This window comes from Mustela nivalis (genome assembly GCF_964662115.1).
Source record: "Mustela nivalis genome assembly, chromosome: 2".
NCBI classification, from domain to species: Eukaryota; Metazoa; Chordata; class Mammalia; order Carnivora; family Mustelidae; genus Mustela; species Mustela nivalis.
The window spans coordinates 2,441,504-2,462,009 of NC_139021.1; the positions used below are offsets into that span (position 1 = coordinate 2,441,504).

The 20,506-nt window shown below is 59.6% G+C and overlaps 1 protein-coding gene across 6 annotated transcripts in view; it reads left to right on the plus strand.

Moving 5' to 3' along the window:
* Nucleotides 1-20,506, plus strand: part of LOC309859665 (maestro heat-like repeat family member 5) — a 66,306-nt gene that overhangs the window by 23,847 nt on the left and 21,953 nt on the right. For 4 of the 6 annotated variants that reach the window (XM_082720615.1, XM_082720618.1, XM_082720619.1 and 1 more), the window contains exons 7-19: nt 5,089-5,196; nt 5,536-5,652; nt 6,213-6,332; nt 7,294-7,491; nt 8,086-8,208; nt 8,934-9,013; nt 9,427-9,562; nt 11,197-11,292; nt 12,806-12,910; nt 13,595-13,730; nt 14,030-14,202; nt 18,666-18,815; nt 19,558-19,712. In XM_082720615.1, coding sequence (XP_082576741.1) covers nt 5,089-5,196; nt 5,536-5,652; nt 6,213-6,332; nt 7,294-7,491; nt 8,086-8,208; nt 8,934-9,013; nt 9,427-9,562; nt 11,197-11,292; nt 12,806-12,910; nt 13,595-13,730; nt 14,030-14,202; nt 18,666-18,815; nt 19,558-19,712 — 1,697 coding nt within the window. The remainder of the gene's footprint in view (nt 1-5,088; nt 5,197-5,535; nt 5,653-6,212; nt 6,333-7,293; nt 7,492-8,085; nt 8,209-8,933; nt 9,014-9,426; nt 9,563-11,196; nt 11,293-12,805; nt 12,911-13,594; nt 13,731-14,029; nt 14,203-18,665; nt 18,816-19,557; nt 19,713-20,506) is intronic. The other 2 variants (XM_082720617.1, XM_082720620.1) reach the window with 2 other exon arrangements.

The window sequence follows — 20,506 nt, forward strand, 5'->3', positions numbered from 1 at the left end:
TTCCAGGGGGATTTTAAAAAGACCTGTCTGTCATCAGCACGTTTGAGTGAGAGCAATCGGTGCGGCCCAGGAGAGCTCTAGGAATGACCTGAGAAAGGTCGCTGCTTTTTGTGGCTGCTGAGGGCATCGTCTTGAAGTTTGGGGATCTGGAATGTCATCCTCAGCTTCCACATTGGGGCTCCCTGCCCCCACCAGCAGGTGCACAGCTGACGAAGCTCTGGTACCCCGGGTTAAGAAATCTAAATTTTTCAGAGAACTTTTGGGGACCCTCCCGGGGTTTAGGAAATTCTTCTAATGACTGTGCTTCGTTTGGCCTTTGACCAAGAAATAAGAGATGCTCAGGAAGATCCCTGAGCCTCCAACGGCTTTATTTTTGGAAGTGACCATGTCATGGTCTCTGCAGAGTCCAGAGACTGTCCTGAGGTCTCAGGTCAAGGAGGAAGGAGCGAGCAGAGGAGTCCCACCAGGCCCACCAGTGTCTTGTTTCAGGCACCTCTTTTGTCTCTCCCTTCTTATTAGGCTTCTGCAATGAACTGCTGAAGCTTTTCTGGGATTGTGAAGACTTTTAGAAGCTTCTGCATTGCAATTAAACTAGGTATCCTGCTCTGTTTGTTTAGTCTAGGAAACCTTGCTCTCAAGTCCACTTCTGAACTAAATGATCCTGTCTCATTGGAATCTTCTCCGTAATGGCCATTGTAATTTTAGGCTGTTTTTAGTAAGATTTTGCCATTTTTGCAGATATTCATAGCTCTGGGACCATAGTTCTTGGACATAAAAGAAGCAGAGGTGGTAGAAGGTGGTGCACTTGACCCTTTGGGCTTAAGAACCTCATTGTTTTTGTTCTTTTTCTTCTTCCTAGTTTAGCTAAGCCTTTGGGGTTTCTCAGAGCCAAAGTAATGCTAATACCTAAGAGGGATACGCTGCGAGGTTGGGGATCGTGCCTGTTTTGCAGTGCGCCTCACTGTACTGAAATGTCCCTGAGTGTGGCAGGTTAGTGTCCATCTAACCCATTCTGTGACGGACTGACCCTAACACGGGAGTCTGAATTAGGTCGCAAGTGCTCCAATAGTTTTTAAGTACATGACCGTGCCCACCAGTTCTTGCGACTTTTTGGTTCAAGAGGCCAGTTAGTAGGAGCCTTTGTCTATAAAACAAGACGTGCACGCACAGCAGCAGTGACCAGGGCCACCAGCAATCCCGGCCTGGAAGCGGGGACCGGGGAAGGACCGAACCCCAAAACCGCGATCTGGAGACCGGGCTGGGCTTCCAAGAGAAAGGGAACTGCTCAAGCAGGGTGCCCGGGAGATGAGCTCAGCGCCGAGAGGGCGGGGCTCGGCGTGGGGGGCGGGGCTCAGTGCAGAGAGGGCGGGGCTTGTCGTGGGGGCGGGGCTCGGTGCAGAGAGGGCAGGGCTCGGCGTGGGGGCGGGTCTCAGCGCAGAGAGGGCAGGGCTTGTCGTGGGGGCGGGGCTCAGTGCAGAGAGGGCAGGGCTCGGCGTGGGGGCGGGGCTCAGCGCAGAGAGGGCAGGGCTTGTCGTGGGGGCGGGGCTCAGTGCAGAGAGGGCGGGGCTCGGCGTGGGGGCGGGGCTCAGTGCAGAGGGGGCGGGGATCAGTGCGGAGGGGGCGGGGCTCGGAGCCCACAGCCCTCCAGAGGCCTTACCCAAAACAGCCTCTAACTGGAGACGGCCCATGCCAGGCAGAGCAGCGCCCAGCCAAAGACCGAAGTCCGTCTGTAAACCTCCACCTGAAGAAGCTGGAGAACGCGAAGCAAGTGGAGGAAACCGCAGCGGGGAGAAGGGCGCGTGTGATCCCGCAGCACTTGTGGCTCAGCAGCCACGGGCGCGTGTGATCCCTGCGGCACCGCAGCCACAGGCGGTGCCTCCTGCCAGGCTCCAGGTGTGCGACGCTCCTGAAAGGGGGAGCCTAGTCCACAGTGACGCCAGTCAGTTCTGCAGTGATGGGATCGCCTGGGAAGGGAGTCAGAGCGCTTTGTGGGGTCGTAGAACACACTCCAGCGCCTGGGGGGTGAGAGGTGGTGTGGGTCTGTCCGCGTGTCAAAGTGCGGGGCGCCCCGCAGTAGGGACCCATGCCTTCCACTCTGAGCTAAACACACCTCCATAAAGACAGTCAAAACCCAGACACACAGATGCCAACAGACCATGAATCGACGGTCAAGTTCCCTCGTGGGCAGGGAAAATGCAAACCGCAGCCACAATGCGATACCCCCTCACCCCCGTCGGAGTGCTGGCTTCTACCAGAAAGACGGGAAATAACACGCGAGCCGGCGAGAATGTGCTGAAAAGGGAACGCTGGCGCGTGCTTGGTGGGAAAGCAGACTCCTGCCGCCGCCATGGACAGCAGGACGCAGGTCCTCACAAAAGTAAAGACAGAATTGCCATATGATCCAGGTGTCCTACTCCTGGGTCTCTGGGAAATGAAAACACTAATTTGAAAAGATACATGCACCTCTATGTTCATTTTTTTATATTATTTTTTCAGTGTTCCAGAATTCATTGTTTATGCACCACACCCAGTGCTCCATGCAATACATGCCCTCCTGAATACCCACCACCAGGCACACCTGACCCCCCCCCTTCCCCTCCAAAACCCTGTTTGTTTCTCAGAGTCCACAGTCTCTCATGGTTCATCTCCCCCTCCGATATCCCCCAAGTCCCTTCTCCTCTCCATCTCCCCATGTCCTCCGTGTTATTCCTTATACTCCACAAATAAGTGAAACCATATAATTGACTCTCTCTGCTTGACTTATTCCACTTAGCATCATCTCTTCCAGTCCCGTCCATGTTGCTACCAAATTTGGGTATTCATACTCTCTGATGGAGGCATCATACTCCATAGTGTATATGGACCACATCTTCCTTATCCATGCGTCCATTAGAAGGGCACCTTGGCTCTTTCCACAGTTTGGCGACCGTGGCCATTGCTGCTATGAACATTGGGGTGCAGAGGGCCCTTCTTTTCACTCCATCTGTATCCTTGGGGTAAATACCCAGGAGTGCAATGGCAGGGTCATAGGGAAGCTCTATCTTTAATTTCTTAAGGAATCTCCACACTGTTTTTCCAAAGTGGCTGCACCAACTTGCATTCCCACCAACAGTGTGAGAGGGCTCCCCTTTCTCCACATCCTCTCCAACACGTGTTTCCTGTCCTGTTAATCCTTGCCATTCTCACTGGCGTCAGGTGTTTACTGCAGCATTATCTACAATAGCCAAGACACAGAAGCAGCCCAAGTGCCCGTCGACTGATGAACGGATAAAGAGGGCGTTGAAACCTTGCCCAGCCGTAGGAAGGAATGAGGTCTTGCCTCCTAGGACAACGTGGGAGGACGTAGCGGGCATCACACTGAGTGGAACAAGTCGGTCAGAGAAGGACAAATACCACAGGATCTCACTCATGCGTGGAACAGAAGAAACAAAACAGAGGAGCAAAGAAACCAACCCAAAGCCGGACTCCTGAATACAGAGCTCTGGGGGCTGCCAGAGGGGAGGGGTAGGGGGATGGTGAAACAGATGAACGGGGTTAAGAGGTACAAACTTCCAGGTATAAGTATCCCGGGGGTGGCGAGTGCAGCATGGGGAACAGGGTCGATAATCAGTCGTGGCGTGGCCTGTGTAATTTCCTGAGTTTTTCAACCTGAACCTCAGAGGAGTCACTATGACACCGGCCTGTGCAAGACGAACGAAAGTTGATACCAGTTGAGAACTGGGGCTTCCGGGCAGCGCGGGTCCCATGGGTTCAGCAGACACCGGTCCTGGGGCCGGCGGCCTGGAGTAGCCATCAGGCCCGGCTGCACCCCAGCGTCCCGCAGGCACAGGCAAACCCGGGGCAGACGACAACTCCAGCCTGGGCTGCAAGCCCCCGCCCCCGCCCCAGGCAGCATCGCCAGAGGACGCCGCAGGGCCCGTCTGCAGGGGACGCTCTAGGCGGGCTTGCGTCCGGCAACCGCGAGGCTGCGGGATGAAGACCCTCGTGTTCGAAGCCGGGCACCTGTTAGTGCTCCTTAGGATGAACTGCTGGAAACGGAAACGCCTGGGAAAGGCGCACACATTTCAAACTGTCGCAGATGCTGCCAAAACCTTCACGGTAGCCCGTCCCCTTCCCACCAAAGGACACTTCCTGCTGACCTCCGGCCATCCTGTTTTTGGCCTGTCTTAGCCGAAAGGATACACTGTCTTCACTTCCGTTCCTTCCCCGCGAGCCAGGCTCCGCGTGTGGGGTCTCCGTCCCGCCCGTGCGCGCTCCCGTGCCTACGGTCGTCCCCGTCCCTTGCTGCTTGGTGAAGCTCTTCACCCCGATACTAACCCTGGACAATGGGTTGCAGGAAAACAAAAAACAAGCAAACAAAAACAACTTACTGCCTCTTTCAGCGTAGTTATGGTGGGTTTGCTGAACAAACTTCTTCAAATATCCATCTCACATTTATCAATCATTTCTTTTAGATTTGGGGGTTTGGGGTCAAACTTAGGAGGAGTATCTTCACCCCCCAAAGACCTGGGGGTCAAAATCTTGGTCTTGTCAAACTGTGGAAATGGGAACATTGAAATAGAGAAGCCCCGTGGTCCTCCTATGTTAGGGCAGAACTTCTAGGACTTACATTTAGAAGACACACGTCACCTGTTTGTCCGTCTCTCATTCGTGCTTCCAAACAAGATGCATCAAACATCAACAACATGGCGGGCCCGTGCCGGGTGCCAGGGAGACAGCCCAGAACACAGGTGGACAGATCCTGGGCTCCCGGCACCTCACTCTGGTTGGGTCCCCTTCGGCTGACACTGAGCCTCTGAGACGTCTGAGCCTCTGCCCAGTGCCGGGGACACGGGCAGACCGCTGGTTTCCAGCCTCTCCTTGAACACCTCCAGGGAGGGGATGTCAGGGAATGAGTTCCTTGTTCCTGGGGCCTATCAAGCAAATCAGAGGGCTGGCTCTGGAGACTCAGGGGAACGAAGCCAAGAGAATGATGGAGTCAGGGCTCTGAGTGGCCAGGGCGGGACGGGGAAGGTGGAGGCCTCAGCTCCAGCCCGCAGGGTGGAGGGAGCGAGCACTCCAGCCCTGCCCACACCCCTCTGCTCACAGATGGCTGTTAAGTCGGTCCAGTTCCTGAACACAGATGCGTGGCACAAGGCACTGCTGTTGGCACTCACCAAGCCTGACCAGACATGCCAGGAGCAGCCCCCAGAGAAGGTGGACCATGCCCTGTCTCCCCATAAGCAGCCCCCATGCCTACCGCGCATGCCCAGGGGCTCTGGCCATAGGAGGCACATCTAAAGCAAGGTCCAGGGCCCTAGAAAGACACTGGGACCCAAAGAAACCAGCGGGTCAGGGACCTGAGCATCAGGACTTAGAGCTGCTCCCCTGAAACTCCACCACCAGGGAGGGGGTTTGATGGTCCCAGAGCAGAGTCCTGAGGGCGGCAACAGGAGCTCAGGGAGGCTGGGGGAGCCTGGTCAGGGGGAGGAGGCAGGCTGTCTGGATGGGCGGAAGTGGCTTGGGCCCAGGACAAGAAGCTGAACCTCCCCCCAGGCTTTTCTCTTCATCTACTATGGGCTGATCCTTCAAGCTGAGGACAACAGCACCACCGTCAGGGCACACCTGAGAAGCCTCCTGGACACATCCCACCAGTGGCCCAAGCAGAGGGAGGTAAGGCCCCAGCACCCCCAGCCCAGCCCAGCCCAGGGCTGCCTGATTGTGACCTCAGCCTTAGCCTGATCCCTGGTCATACCCTGATCCCTGCTCAGGTCACACGAAGAAACCTGATCCTTTTCACGCTCTGATCCCTGATCCTGATCACGCTCTGAGCCCTGACCCTGGTCACACTCTGAGCCCTGACCCTGGTCACACTCTGAGCCCATCACGGCTTGTGTCCTCTCCTTTGTCACTCCTCTACTTTCTGGACCCTTCTTTCTTCCTCTGGCCCAGGTCTGTTCAGAGCTAGTGGGGGCAGAGGAAGGTAACAGGCCTCCAAAGAGTCACCCGTCCCTGCTGCCTCCCGCAGCCCCCACCAGCCCCCATAAATGATGCCCCCACAGGGTTGGGCTCAGAGTTGCATATCCTAAGTAGCGTGGGGTTGGGAGGGAGATGCCCTGTGACCTTGGACAAGCCCCCCCGCCTTTCTGGGTGCCAATTTCCACATCCCCAAGTGAGAGTCCAGGCTTGGTTCCGTGACCCGCATCAGTGATCCTGCTCCCCTGCCCCTGTAGGGTATCGCGCTCACCATAGGACTGGCTGCCGTGCGCCACCTGGACCACGTCTGGGCTGTCCTGGAGCAGTTCGGCCAGAGCACGCCCATTAAGTGGAGCCTCCAGAGCTTCTGCCTGCAGGTTCTGACTCTTGGGTGGCTGCGGGCCTTGGCAGGGGGCCGGGGCATCAGGACTCCCGCCTTCCATGAGGGTCCGGGCCTCCCAGAGGGTCTCCGGGGACAGTTAGGGGCACAGGCTTTGCAGCAAGCATCCTGGCCTCCAGTCCACCTGCACTGTGCCCCTTTCTCCTCTTGAATGACAGCCACCCCTGGCTGTTGGGGTGAAAACGGGCCTGGCATTGAGCAGGTGCTCCAGTGACGGCTCTCGCAGAGGCTGTGATGGCTGCTGTGCTCATGAATGGGACTTGAGCCACGGGCCCTGCCTGAAACATGAGACAAGGGCCTGGGCCCCTGCTGGTGGACGGCACGCCCACCCCATCCTCACTGCTCCCCGGATAACTCCTGCAGGCGCAGCAGTGCGTGGCACGGCCCAAGGGCGCGCACTAGGACTAATGGGGAAGAATCAGAATCACCGCTAGCAACAGACACCCTAGCAGGGTCCCACAGCCGGCAGGTGGCAGAGCAGGGACTGGGGCCCACATCTCAAACCAGAGGGGGCCTGCTCCTGATGGGCAGTGGAGCCATGTGACCCTTGGCTGGTATCTGACGAGTGTCTTGGATGCCCCCCCCACTCTCTGGGTCTCCCTTGGGTCTGAAGGAGTGCCCCATTCCCATCTGTCTAAGGTGAGGCCTGGCCCTGCCAGGCCCCCAGCAGCCCATGTGCAAGGGTTGGAAAAGGCCCCAGGCAGGGAGGGTGAGGGATGGACTCTGGTCAGTTCTGGGGAACCCCACAGGCCCATTCCAAGCCCCCAGAGAGACAACTTCATCTCTCCTATTTTCCTATTGAGGTAAACTGAGTCTCACCAACACTCAGAACACCGTCCTGCAGTACCGAGCTAGGGACCAGAGTACTTCCTGTCACCGCTCCCCCGGGGACGGGCAGGAGGGCTCTGACCCTCCATGTCTGCCCCTGCTGTGGTCAGAACTCAGAGGACCCGCGGTGGAAGTGGGCCAGCAGCACCGTGCTCCTCGCATACGGTCAGGTGGCAGCCAGGGCCAAGGCGCATATCCTCCCGTGGGCGGACAACATCTTGTCGCGGATGGTCTTCTATTTCCACTATAGCTCCTGGGTACGGCTCCCCAGGGCCACCCCTCTGGAGCACAGCCTCGTCACAGCCCAGGTCCCAGCAGAACCGGGGTCGGCTATCTAGGACTTCCCAGGGCCTTGGAGCCCTCCTCCCCACTTCTGCCCCGCCCTGGAGGCAGGACGAGCCAGGCCTGGCCGCCTTGTTGTCCCACCAGCTCACCCCATCACCCCCCCAAAGCCACTGGAGGCTTCCATGATGGCCCCGGGCTTCCCTCTCTGTGGTTTTCACTCTGGGGCATCGGAAGGCCAGGTGACTCCCACCCCACCCCCAGGACAACATGGCCCTTACTCAATACTCTGCATCTGGGGCGTCTATCCAGGCCACGAGGGCCAGGCAGCCCTGGGAGGCCATCGCCTACCCCAGATCTTTGGTGCTGAGGAGCCACACATCGAGGGAGGCTGGACGCTGGGCTCCTTACAGCACTGTCCTGATACTGAAATGTTGCCAACATACTCACAGTTTAAACAAAACCACACAGGTTCCCCCCACCAAAGCCCAACATACGTGGCCTCAGTCGAGGCCTCTGCTGTACCCCCTCAGCAATGCTCTGTAGCCACATGTGACACTCTCTCCTGCCCTTCCTGTGCCCCCCTGCACGCCCTGTTCCACGGCCTGACCCCATGCCAGGACGAGACCCTGAAGCAGAGCTTCCTCACCGCTGTCCTCATGCTGGTGGGGGCCATCCGCCGCAACGAGGGAGCCCACAGCTACGAGTTCGCCCAGATCTCTGAGCTCCTCGAGTGTCTGATGGTGAGTCCAGGTCTTGGGCCAGAGGAAGGGCCTCAAGGGACCAGCAGCATCCACTAGAGGCAGGTGTGGCCAAGGGGTAGGGAAGTTGGATTTCCGGGGTGTGGCTAAGCCCCTCAGAGGCTCCGGAAGCTGGGAGTACATCCATGCACCCCCCTTGCCTTGGTTCCCCAGTGACCCTGAACTGGCCAGGAATGTCCACCTCACAGCTGATGCAGCGGAGGCCCAGAAAACCTGCACTATCCATTCTGCTAATACCACCCGAGCTCAGACCACTGCTCACTAGAGATTTGGGGCTCACAGGACCCCAGAGTAGTGGAGGAAGCGTGCAAGTGATGGGCGAGTTGAAGCATGATAATAACCATTTGCTGAGCCCCTGCTGACGCGGACACCACACTCTGCACACCTTGCCACACCCGTGTGCCTGCAACCACACTGTTATTTGTGAACCAACGAAAAGCTGGGGCAGTTTGCAGACTTGCTCAAGGTCATGCAGCCAATACGCAGGAAGCCAGGTCCAGACATGACCTGTGCCATTCCAAACACTGGGATCCAGTTCTTACATGCAGCCGGGTCACAGAGGCCCCCATGGGTGGGGGAGAAGCTGGAGCACAGCCCTGTGGGTCCTAGGAGTACCAGGCACCCAGATCTTTAGGCAGGATGAGACGGGGTGTCAGGAGTGGGATAGGCCCAGGCCTGGATGACTCAGCCCACCTGGGGGTCTGCAGGTGCTGTTGGAGAAGGAACCCCGGGACACGCTGTGCACCTCAACTCGCCAGCACGCCTTTTACATCGTCGCCAGCCTCTGGTAGGCTCGCCGGCCCCACGCAGGGCCCTACCCCAGGGCAGGCCTGTAACAGGCCCTCAGTAAACAGCAGCCACTGTTATTAACCCCCACCCCAAAGAATGAAAATTTGCTAAAACAGAGCTGCTGAAGTCCCCAGTGTTGTAACCAGGGCTGGGGTGAGACTTTGCAGGACTCGCAAAGTGACTTCTCCTAACCAGCCACACAAGTCCCTTACAAACCCTCGGGAAACTCCCCCATCCAGGAGGCCGCACAGGCCAGGGAGGCCGACGTGTACCCTTGAGTCTCTGGTCGAGAGAGGGACAGCATGAGGGGCTGCTGCTCGGGGCTCGCCGACTCTCTCTGCCCCAGCCAGTGCTCCCGCTGCTGTCCCCAGCCCCCGCACTCCTCTCTCACTGCCCTCTACCTCCAAACAGTAAGCTGAGGCCACCCCTGGACTTGGAGAGGAAGTCACGGGTTCTGTCCGTCTGCCTGCACAGCGTGTTGGCCCTGCCCCTGCTGGACGTCCTGGAGAAACACACCTGTCTCTTTCTAGAGCCACCCAACATACAGGTGCGAGGCTGGGACAGGGTGCCCTTCAGTGAGAGGGGCCCCAGCTCTGCCCCCAGCTGCTTGTGGCTTGGGAGGGGGTGTGGGCTTGACAGGCAGGGCCTCCGCCCCCCTGCAGACAGAGCTAGGAGACCCTGGGCATGTTTCCTAACTGCTTGAGCCTCTATTTGCCTACCTGTGACATGGGGGTGATCACTGTGGAGATGCTGGTGTGTGAAACTCGGGATGAAAGCAGACACTGGCGTCCCGTGTCTGGTGCAGAGGATGCTCTGTGAATGGGAGTGTAGGTGGCCTCTGTCCCTGCCAGCCCTGGGAGCAGCCCTGGGCTCAGTCACACCTTGAAGCTGCTTAAACCAGTCACCCCCCACCCAGGCCCCAGCTGGCCCACCCTTTGCTGGGCCAGATCCCAACCACCTCTGGGGATCTGTTAAGCAAAGTCTCTGCTGCTGGAGCGGGCACCCATCTCCCCGGGGCACCACCAGCCCCTGATGCCTAAGTGTTTACTGTAAAGGGCAGGGAACTGGTGTTAGCTGAGCACCTGCTAGGTGCCAGCTCCCATGGACATGACGGTTCCCCTTCCCAGCAGCACTCGGCCTGTGGATGAGGAAACCAGCTCAGAGAAATGGAGGTGTCGGTGGGAGAGGTGGGCTCAACTCCACCCCAGGCCCTGGGCCCTGATCGTCCCACCACAGCCCGAGGCTGGGTCCCGACTGGAATGGAACAGACCAGCCCTTCGGGTGGGCGGTACGAGTGCAAAGGGTCCCCTGGGCCCAGGGCAGTAACACAGAAGCAGCCCCCGGGAAGGCTGGCACCGGCCCCCACCCCCACTGCAGGACTCCGGACCGTCACCATGGCCAGATGACAGCGTCATGGCTGGCTCACCCAGGCAGCTTAGGCTGGTGCCAGACACCAGGCAGGGGCTCCTGTTTATTCCCGTTCCGTGTGCCCCACCACCCTGGCAGGTGGGACTGGCTTCACGCCCAGTTCTCAGGTGACAGAGATAGGCACAAAGAGCTGGAACGAGTTCCCCAGGGCACCCGGAGAGTTGATGGCCAGTGCCCAGGGCTCTGCTCTGACGTGCTGTCCCAGGGAGGAGGGCTGGGTACATCCTGTGGCCGCCACCTTCCCTGAGCATGCCCGGGGAGCCAAGCAGCAGAGATCAGGGGCCTCACGTGAGACCCAGGAGTCAGGACCCTCTGTATCATTTGTCACAACCAATGCAAAAGGAAACTGGGCCCTTGTTTAAAGCTGATGAGGAACCTCAAGGCGGAACCCCAAAGCGCTAAATCAAGTAGATCCTCCCAGGCTCCAGGTCTCCGGCAGGCTGCCTGCCGGAGAAGCCAGCCTCACTGGGAAGGAACCGACCTTGGCCTCTGAGAAACTTGTGACCTTGGGCAGGCCTGACCCAGACTGCCACGGCCCCGTCTCCTCAGCTTCTGAACAGGGACTGGGACAGGGCCCTTCCTGGGTCTGGTGTAAACACACACCGTGTGCATCCTGGCCTTGGGAATGGGCAGGAACAGGCACCACTCTCGCTGAGAGACCCGCGCACTCCGGCCCTGCGGCGGGCCTTGGCACTCCGTCGCTGCTAGGGCTTGGCGGCTGCTGACCTGCTCCATGTCCCCTCACCCTCACAGACCCTCTACAACAAGACCGCAGAGGCCCTCGACCAGATGCTACAGAGTTTCATCATACAGAACCCCACGACCGACGAGCTGCACTTCCTGCTGTCGGTGAGGGCCGGCAGCCACACGGCCGGGTGGGGGAGGCCCAGGCAGGGCAGAGGACGGACGAAGGAAGATGTCCCAAAAGAGGCAGGGCCTGAACCTGGGGTGGGGAGTGGCTCTGGGACGTGGAGGCTTCAGACCTGGCCATCTTCGGGGATCGCCGTGTCTCGGGGCAGCTGGAGGGTGTTGACAGCAGGTGCGATGGTGGTACGTGGGCCTTGAATGCCACACGTCAAGGGAACGGATGAGGACATAGGCCTTGACCTTGGCTGGGACCTGCCCACCCTCCCAGAGAACTCATTCTGGAGCCCTGTCTCCAGTTGTGAGGGGGACTCACAACCCGACACCCCCACTCCCTCACTGCCCTCCAGGGCTCTCACCTTGATAGGAAGGAGACCAGTCAACAGGCAGGGACAGTCCGGGGGCAGGGGAGGAACCAGAGAGGGGACTCTGGCTCTGTGGGAGGGTCGGAGGTCAGGCCCAGTGGGGGCGCCTGAATGAGAACCAAGGAGGTCCCTGCGTAGAGAAAGGAAGGGAAGCGCCGAGCAGGCCAAGGGTGTGGCAGGAGCAGGTGAGACACGCGGTGAGCGCAGGGACCAGAACGGAGAGAGCTCCGCATGGCTGGAGCGCGGGGAGGGTGCTAAGTTCGGGAGGGGGGCAGGTGGGGTCGGGTCAGGTTAGGTCAGCAGGGCCAGACCTGGTCCGGCCTGGGAGCCTCGTGGGGGTGAGGGGAGCCGCTGAAGCAGGTGCACAGAGGGAAGTCGAGGTGTGAGCCTGGCCGGGGGGGAAAACTCTGCATTTGAACTGCCGCGTCCCCACCGGGAATGTTGGTGACCACCCACAGCGACGCGGTGCTGGGAGCGCCTGTGTCTGCCACCCGCGGAAGGCACAGATGCGGTCATAGCACACCGCTGGGTTCCAGAATCTCCAAACACCGTTTTAGAATCACTAATTGTAATCATCTATAGCTTTAACAAAGAGGCTCAAATTGGGCCTAAAACTGTTCAGAGTAACGGCTGGAGGATGCGTTTGCATTCCCCTGTCATTCTGCACGTTCAGGTTGTGCAGAGAAAAGCACTGTTTGGAAAAGGGGTGCGTGTCGCCAAACGGGATGAAACCAGGAGCCTCGAAGGGCTCTGAGCAGGGAATGCCTCCTCCTCTCTAGCGGGGCTGCAGGGAGCACCGGAGCTGCGCCAGGGCACAAGGAGAGCGGGACGGGGGCGTTGTGGACGCCGAGGGGGCGGAGCCTTGCCCGGGGTGGGTGGGGCCTGAGCCGAAGGGGGTCGGGAGCCTTGGCGGGGGCGGGGCCTGCTGGGCGGGGCGGGGCGGGGCCTGGCTCTGGGCGGGGCGGAGCCTTAATTGCCAGCGGCGGAGGCCAAAGGTGCTGGGCCTGAGCCAACCCCCCCCCCGCCCCCCACCCCGCCCCAGCGCTGGGCTGAGGTCGGGCTGGCCCCGTGGAGCTGGCCGATGCAGGGGTCCGCGGCTGCAGCACCCCCTCCCCTCCCCTGCCCACCCGCAGCACCTGTACCTCTGGCTGGCGTCGGAGAAGGCACACGAGCGGCAGCGGGCTATGCACAGCTGCGTGGCCCTTCTCAGATTCCTGAGCCAAAACCCCTACCTGGATGTGAGTATCCAGCCTTCTGGCCCCCCATCCCACACCCGCTGTGCTGCCCCAGCCAAGCCGTCCTCCTCCCGGAGGCTGACAGGCTCGTGGAGCTCAAGGCCCCCTAGACTTCTGCCGCCAGGATGGGTGGATCCCAGAATGCCCTACAACATGACCACGTAACCCCCTTTTTACACAGGAGGGCACAAGCTGGGGCAGGAATTGGGGCTCCCTACCCAGTCCGCCCCTCTGGGCTCTGAACCCTGATGCCGGGACCCCTGACCCAGGAGGCCGGGCTCCTGGCAACACCCCGTGAAGCCTCCGGCAGCATCTTCCACACCCTGAGCCTCCATTTCTCGCCCATGAAAAGGGAGGAAACGAGCCCTCCTCCGAGGGGTACCCTGGGAGTCAGAGGAGGTGCTCCCCTGCCCCAGCCCCGGGTCAGGGCTGCTGCATTAAAATAGGATTCCTCTTGATTTCTGAGTTTGGGGAAACCCCTTATGTGTTGCCCGGCGTGCCCTGGGCTGCTGACTGTAGTGGCTGGGCCGGGTGGGCAGAGCCCGGGCTAGGGGTCCTGAGAGCCGAGCCCCAGCCCGGCCACACAGTCGGAGGATTTCTGATGCCAGCCTTGCTGGGGTGAGTGTGCAGCAGGACGGAGACTCACGGGAGGGTCTGAAGTCACTGGTTCCCATGTTCTCACCACAGCCAAAAGAGGACTTCAAGCGGATTGGGCAGCTGGTGTGCATGCTGGGGATTTTGTGCCAGGACCCGGACAGGGCCACCCAGCACTCCAGCCTGGAAGGAGTGGGCCACCTCTACCAGCTCCTGAGGTGCCAGAGAGGTGAGCCTCTGAGGACCACCACAGTGTGACCCGCTGCCACCCCAACCACGGCCTCAGCTGGGACCACGCCCACACTCCTAAACGCACCCTACCCCAGATCTGCCCCGAAACCCACCTCTAATCCCAGCCGTAGCCCTGTGATGTCCCCCATCCCAGGCTCACGCAGACTTCCATCCCCAGATGAGCACAAGCCTGACCCTGACTACCAGTGACCCTGTCCTGACCCCTCCCGTCCCCTCCTAGACCCCAAGCCTACCTTTGCCCGGCCCTCACCCTGTCCCACGCTCACCCCTGGCCAGCGACGGAAACTTGGAAAGTGGAGGTGCAGACCCCGGAGCAGCTTTCTCAGGCCCACGGGGATGAGGCTCCCGTCTGGAGCTGCGGAGACCAGAAGACAGCTCCGCCGGCCTCTCAGGAGCCGGTGTTCCCGAAGGACGGCGTCCTCCAGCTCAGCGGCTCCCAAGTCATCAAGGTCAAAGCCCTTAGAAGGGTGGCAGGTCTGGGCGGGGAAGTACGGCCACGCTCTGCTCTGACCCCCAATGCCGTCCCCTCTGACAGGGCTTCCAGCTGTTGGTGTGGCCTGGCTAGACCCAGGGGGTCAGAGCCTGGGCCGGGTGTGAGTATTACAACCAACGCTGGGATCTCCCCTGTAATGTTGGTGATTCACTTAGAGCGCTTGGACGAGTCCCTGGCCCTTGGCCTGGGACTGGGGAGTTGGGAGAGGGAGAAAGGGAGGGTCAGAGACAGACCCTGAGGTCAGCGGCCTGGGCTTGAGTCCCAGCTCTGTCCCCCCGGCTCTGTGACCTAGACAAGCCCCTTCTCCTCTCTGAGCCTCTGTCTTCTTCTGTAAAATGGGTGGAATGGTGCTGTGAACCCCCGGCCAGCACGAGCACCCAGTAAAACGGTGCTTTCAGGAGGCTCCCATGGCAGGTGTCCTCTGAGACACCATACGACGTCCTGCCCTGAGTCTGCTTTTTGCAGGAGGGGCACTCTCTGGAAATATCCCCACGTGCCTCATTTCCCAGGGTCCTCTCTTACTCTGAAAGCCAGGCCCTCCTCCTGTAGAGGTGAAACATGGTTTCCCTTGCCCTGTCATCTGGTCTACCTCAGCCAGCTCTTCCTTGGTCAGCTGCCAGGGCGAACCCAGGAGTTCCCCGATGTCCCTTCCATCACCCCAGTGAGATCCTGGAACTTTGTGACACTCCGTGCCCGATGTGACTTGTGTTCTCCTCTGAACGTGAGCGAGGCTGGGACCCAGCGTGTGGGCTGGTGTTGACCGGACGAGCCGTGTTTCGTGGAGCCTCGTGTTCTGAATGGTCAGTTCATGATGGCTCTGACACAGTGACGTTGTGGCACAGTGTTGGTGTTGAGCCCGTGTCTAGTGAAGACCCCTGTATGTGGCACACTGGTCAGTCTCCCCCTGTTAGACCTTGAGCCCTCCAGGCCAGAAGCAGGGTCGTGCCAGGGCCCAGTGCAGGGCCTGGTGGTAGAGACAGTCTTTAGTAAACACCCACTAAGTTAAAACAGATCGAACCAGATGAGGAAGCAGTCGGAGCCCCAGCAAGGTCTGAATCCAGTCCTGGCTGACTCCAGTGTTCTCTGCAACTGCAGTGAGCCGTAGGGTTGCAGTCGATTAGAGGTTGAGTATGGAAAATCCAAAGCTCTGGGGCCAATACATCAAGTATTGATGTATCAAGATTGTATACACACACCAAGTAAGCCTAGCTTGACTTCCGTTTACACCGAAGAACATGGGCTGGGGGCAGAGGTGGGGCAGGGCAGGAGGGTTCCCTGGGTACCAGCTCAGAGGGAGCCGGTGGTAAAGAGGCCCCAGGGCTTCAGATTTTCTGTACTAAACACTCAGGCTCTCAGACCGGCTGAATAGGCCCTGTCCCACCACACAGGGAGTGGACGTTCAGCTCTGGCTCTCTCTCCTTGGACAAGACACAGGGACGGACAGGAGCACAGAGAGGAGAGAGGATGGGAGGGTCTGCTGATCAAGGGTTAGTGGATCTGGGAAGGTTTGGAATGGAGAACTGACCTGGAATCTGTCCCCAACTCTGGATCTCAGGTACACTACATCTTCATCACCATCATTACCACCATTACCACCACCACCGCCGCCATCACCATCACCACCATGGTTCACCATCACCACCATCACATCACCACCACCGCTACCACCACAACCGCCATCACCATCACCACCATGGTTAACCACCACCACCATCACCACCACTGCTACCATCACAACCGCCATCACCCATCACCACCATGGTTCACCACCACCATCACCACCACCGCTACCACCACGACCGCCATCACCCATCACCACCATGGTTCACCACCACCACCATCACCACCTCTGCTACCATCACAACCGCCATCACCCATCACCACCATGGTTCACCACCACCATCACCACCACTGCTACCACCACAACCGCCATCACGCATCACCACCATGGTTCACCACCACCATCACCACCACCGCTACCATCACAACCGCCATCACCCATCACCACCATGGTTCACCACCACCATCACCACCACTGCTACCACCACGACCGCCATCACCCATCACCACCATGGTTCACCACCACCACCATCACCACCACCGCTACCACCACGACCGCCATCACCCATCACCACCATGGTTCACCACCACTATCACCACCACCGCTACCACCACGACCGCCATCACCCATCACCACCATCACCACCACCGCTACCATCACAACCGCCATCACCCATCACCACCATGGTTCACCACCACCATCACCACCACCGCTACCACCAGGACCACCATCACCCATCACCACCATGGTTCACCACCACCACCATCACCACCACCGCTACCACCAGGACCGCCATCACCCATCACCACCATGGTTCACCACCACCATCACCACCACTGCTACCACCACAACCGCCATCACCCATCACCACCATGGTTCACCACCACCACCATCACCACCACCGCTAACACCACGACCGCCATCACCCATCACCACCATGGTTCACCACCACCATCACCACCACTGCTACCACCACAACCGCCATCACCCATCACCACCATGGTTCACCACCACCACCATCACCACCACCGCTACCACCACGACCGCCATCACTCATCACCACCATGGTTCACCACCAACATCACCGCCACCGCTACCATCACAACCGCCATCACCCATCACCACCATGGTTCACCACCACCACCATCACCACCACCGCTACCACCACGACCGCCATCACCCATCACCACCATGGTTCACCACCACCATCACCACCACCGCTACCACCACGACCGCAATCACCCATCACACCATCACCAACACCATTGCCATCTCCATCATCACCACGACCGCCATCTCCATCCCCACCATCGTCACCCGCCATCACCATCACCCCCATCTCTACCATTACTGCCACCGCCATTCCACATTTATTCATGTCCTGGGATAAAGTAAGACATCTCCCAGGTACTGACCACTCTTGAGATTGCAGTATTCTGGGATTTGGAGACTCTTATCACCATTCCAAGTGGCATCTCTTCACATTCTCAGTGCTAAAACTTTAACCAAAATTCAACATTTTAGAAACCAATTTTAAATGTAATCTTCTAACAAGTGTTCCAACCAGATTTATAATTGTTTAATATTTTTAACATTGTTATGACTACAAATATTCCATGAAAATCACTTTGAACATTCTAACCATTAACTAGGATTAGTTAATCCTAATAGTCTCACAAACACCAAAATTTCAGAATAATTATCCTAATAAATATTCAAGCATTATTTAATACTAATTTTTCTATCTAATGTAAGTATAAACATTTGAAACAGTTTCAGATAGTTCAACAAATATCCTAACGTGCAAAGAAACAGGTTACCACCCTTACCATCCCTGAAGACTTTCTACATTTCTATCGGGCTCCCGGTCAGCCTTCTGTCATCCTCTGATGATCAGATGTTCTGAGTCAGAGCCTTCCGATAGAACTTTCTAGGAGGATGGAAGTGTCTGCCTGTACTTCCCAGGTAGCCACTGGCCGCATGTGTCTACTGGGCACTTGTAGTGGCCAGTGCTATGGAGGAACTGAGAGAGTGAATTTTACTTAATCACATTTACATTGAAGAAGCTGCCTGTGGCTGGTGGCTACCATAGTGGGCAACAATGCTCTAAGTCTTTCCAGAAGGTTCTACCGGGCAGCCCCAGGCTGGCCCAGCCCTCACTCTCAAAGACTGTGGTCAGTGGCTATGGAGCAGGGCTCCCACCCACCAGTTGCATTTCCCCAAGTCCCTCTTCATTCCCCTGAGTGGCTCACGGTCTGGACTCAGAGCTGCTCCTGGGAGAACATGAGCAGAGAGCAGTCGGGCTCTTGGGGAGGTGCTACCGCGGGACAGGAGCCCGGGGTCTGGACCCGGCTGTGCTGTGGTGAGGGTGCCCATGGATCTGGGTCTGGGGATTGTTGTTCTGGGTGACCATGAAGACGCTTCCCAACTCTGAAGCTCAATGGCTCCTGATTACAATGCTGTACGGAGGACTAGGGCCTGGCATGGGGAGCACCCAGCTGGGCGGAGGCCAGCAGGTGAGGAAGCCCAGGAGGTGAGGACAGGGCGGAGGAGGGGAGGAGGCTGGCCAGGCCGCGCAGGCCCCAGGACAAGCACTGGGGTCTGAGTGAGGAAGGGAGCTGTGCCTCGGCGCCACGACGGGCATCACGCTCCCCTTCCCAAGCAGGCATGTGCAGGCAGCCAGCCTGCAAAATGGGTATATGTGTGGGGGTTTCGGAGGAGAGGGGCTCAGACGTCTGGACGTGCTCAGAGACCTGGGCAGCCTGAAGCCAAGGAGAAGGGGAAAAGAGATGGCAGGAGGCGGACAGCTGGGCACAGGCGACCCACGGTGACAGCTGCCCCCTCCGCCGCTGTTGTAGGAGGTCATGAAGCATCTCACGGTGGCAGAGCTGACCGACCTCCTCTGGACAGCCATCGAAGGCCTGGGCTCCACCAGCCCCTTCCGCGTTCAGGCAGCCGCCGACATGCTGCTCACCACCATCAAGGAGCACGGGGCCAACCTGGAGACCGTGAGAGGCTGGGGCACCCACTGAGGGGGGGCAGGACAGGTCTGGGGACAGAGGGACAGACACCCAGCCATCGGCACCCTGGGACTCGGGCCTGGTGCAGGAGACACAGACCCCCCTCCCTGACAGGTCCCGCGAATGAACGGATGGGTGGACGGATGGCCCAAGCAGGTGTGCTGGGGCCCCGAGGGGTGTTTGCAGGGTCCTGGGGCCCGTGTGCACGGACGGAGCTGCTGTGCCAGGCTCCGGGGAGCACATGGGGGAGGAGGAGGCACACACCCTCCCGGAAGTTCTCAGTCTGACGGAAGGACAGACACAGGGAAGGACTGGACAGCCCAGGAAGTGCAAAGGCCACGAAGTGCCCCCGGTACGGTGGGGTGCCCCCCAGAAACAGGATGACGGATCCAAGTCCTGCAGATAAGGACGCCCCAAGTCGGGGACACTGGACCCAGGCAGCAGGAGAGACCAGCAGTGGCTTGGGGAGGTGGGGGGCCGCTCCCAGGACAGCTGTGCCCAAGTGCTGTTCTCGGGAGATGTCGAGGTGGGTGTATCTCAGCCTCCCAGGCCCTGGGCAGTGTTCGGACGGAGCCGGGGGGCCTCACATGCCCTGCGAAAGGCAGTGAGGCCTCTCCCCACTCAGCCTGGGTCTCCAGGGTGGAAAAGTGCCTCCCTCAGACTTCTGGGGCGGGGCCTGGCCTCCCCGCTCAGAGCAGCCCTCTCCCCCGTGTTCCGCCTCCCTGCAAAGGTTGCCAACCTGGGCCGCGCCATCCACTTGCAGCTGTGCTCCGTCCGCATCCCCCAGGCCACGGAAGACGTCCTGCACGCCGTCACCCTGCTAGCCCGAAGCCACACGCCGGAGCTGGTGGCCACCTTCCTGGACTTCTCCGTTCCCCTGGACAGGTGCCCAGCCCCACCCTCCCCACGGCCCCCACGGCCCACCCTCCGCCTCCCCCAGGCAGGGGCCGGGGCTTCCACCTCTGCCCTCCTGGCCGGCCCCCTCCCGGCCCACGGGGACCACCCCCCCCCCCGGCAGGTCTGGGCGCAGGGAAGGAGCCCACGCCCCGTTCACGGACTGCGGGTCTCCCGAGGCAGGCCCTGGGGAGGAGCTGCTCCCCGTTCTTCCCCCGGCCCAGCCTCATTCCCGCCACCTCACCGTGAGAGTACCTGGGACCCGAGGTGCCCCGGGCGAGACCCCAGCCCACACCAAAGTGTCGCCTTCCTTCCTGTTCCTCCAAGGACCTCTCCTCCCTCCCCCACCTCCAGTGTCCACGCAGCCCTTTCGGGTGGGGCCAGCTTTCTCAGGAAGAATCCCAGCTCTGAGCCCCAGGGGCTCAGTCTCTACCCCCAGCTACACACCCGCCAGGCACCTGCGTCCCGTCATGTCTGGGTCCTTGCAGGGTCACTCCTGATGGCGGACACGGTCTTGCTCACTCCCGGTGTCTGAACCCTGAGGCTTTCTCTCAGCGTCTCAATGCCCGGATCCGTCTCACCCAGCGTCTCCCTCACTCCCTCCCACGGCCGCCTGCCCCCACGGTCAGCCTCTGGCTCGGACACCTCCAATCCGGGGCGTCTCTCTCCACCACCCCCAGCACCCCCTTACAGGCCACCTCCTCTGGTACCCCTGGGAGCCTCTGCCCTCCACGGCCTCCAGCCCACTATCCCCCCCAAGCTGTCTCACGGCCCTCCCCCACCGT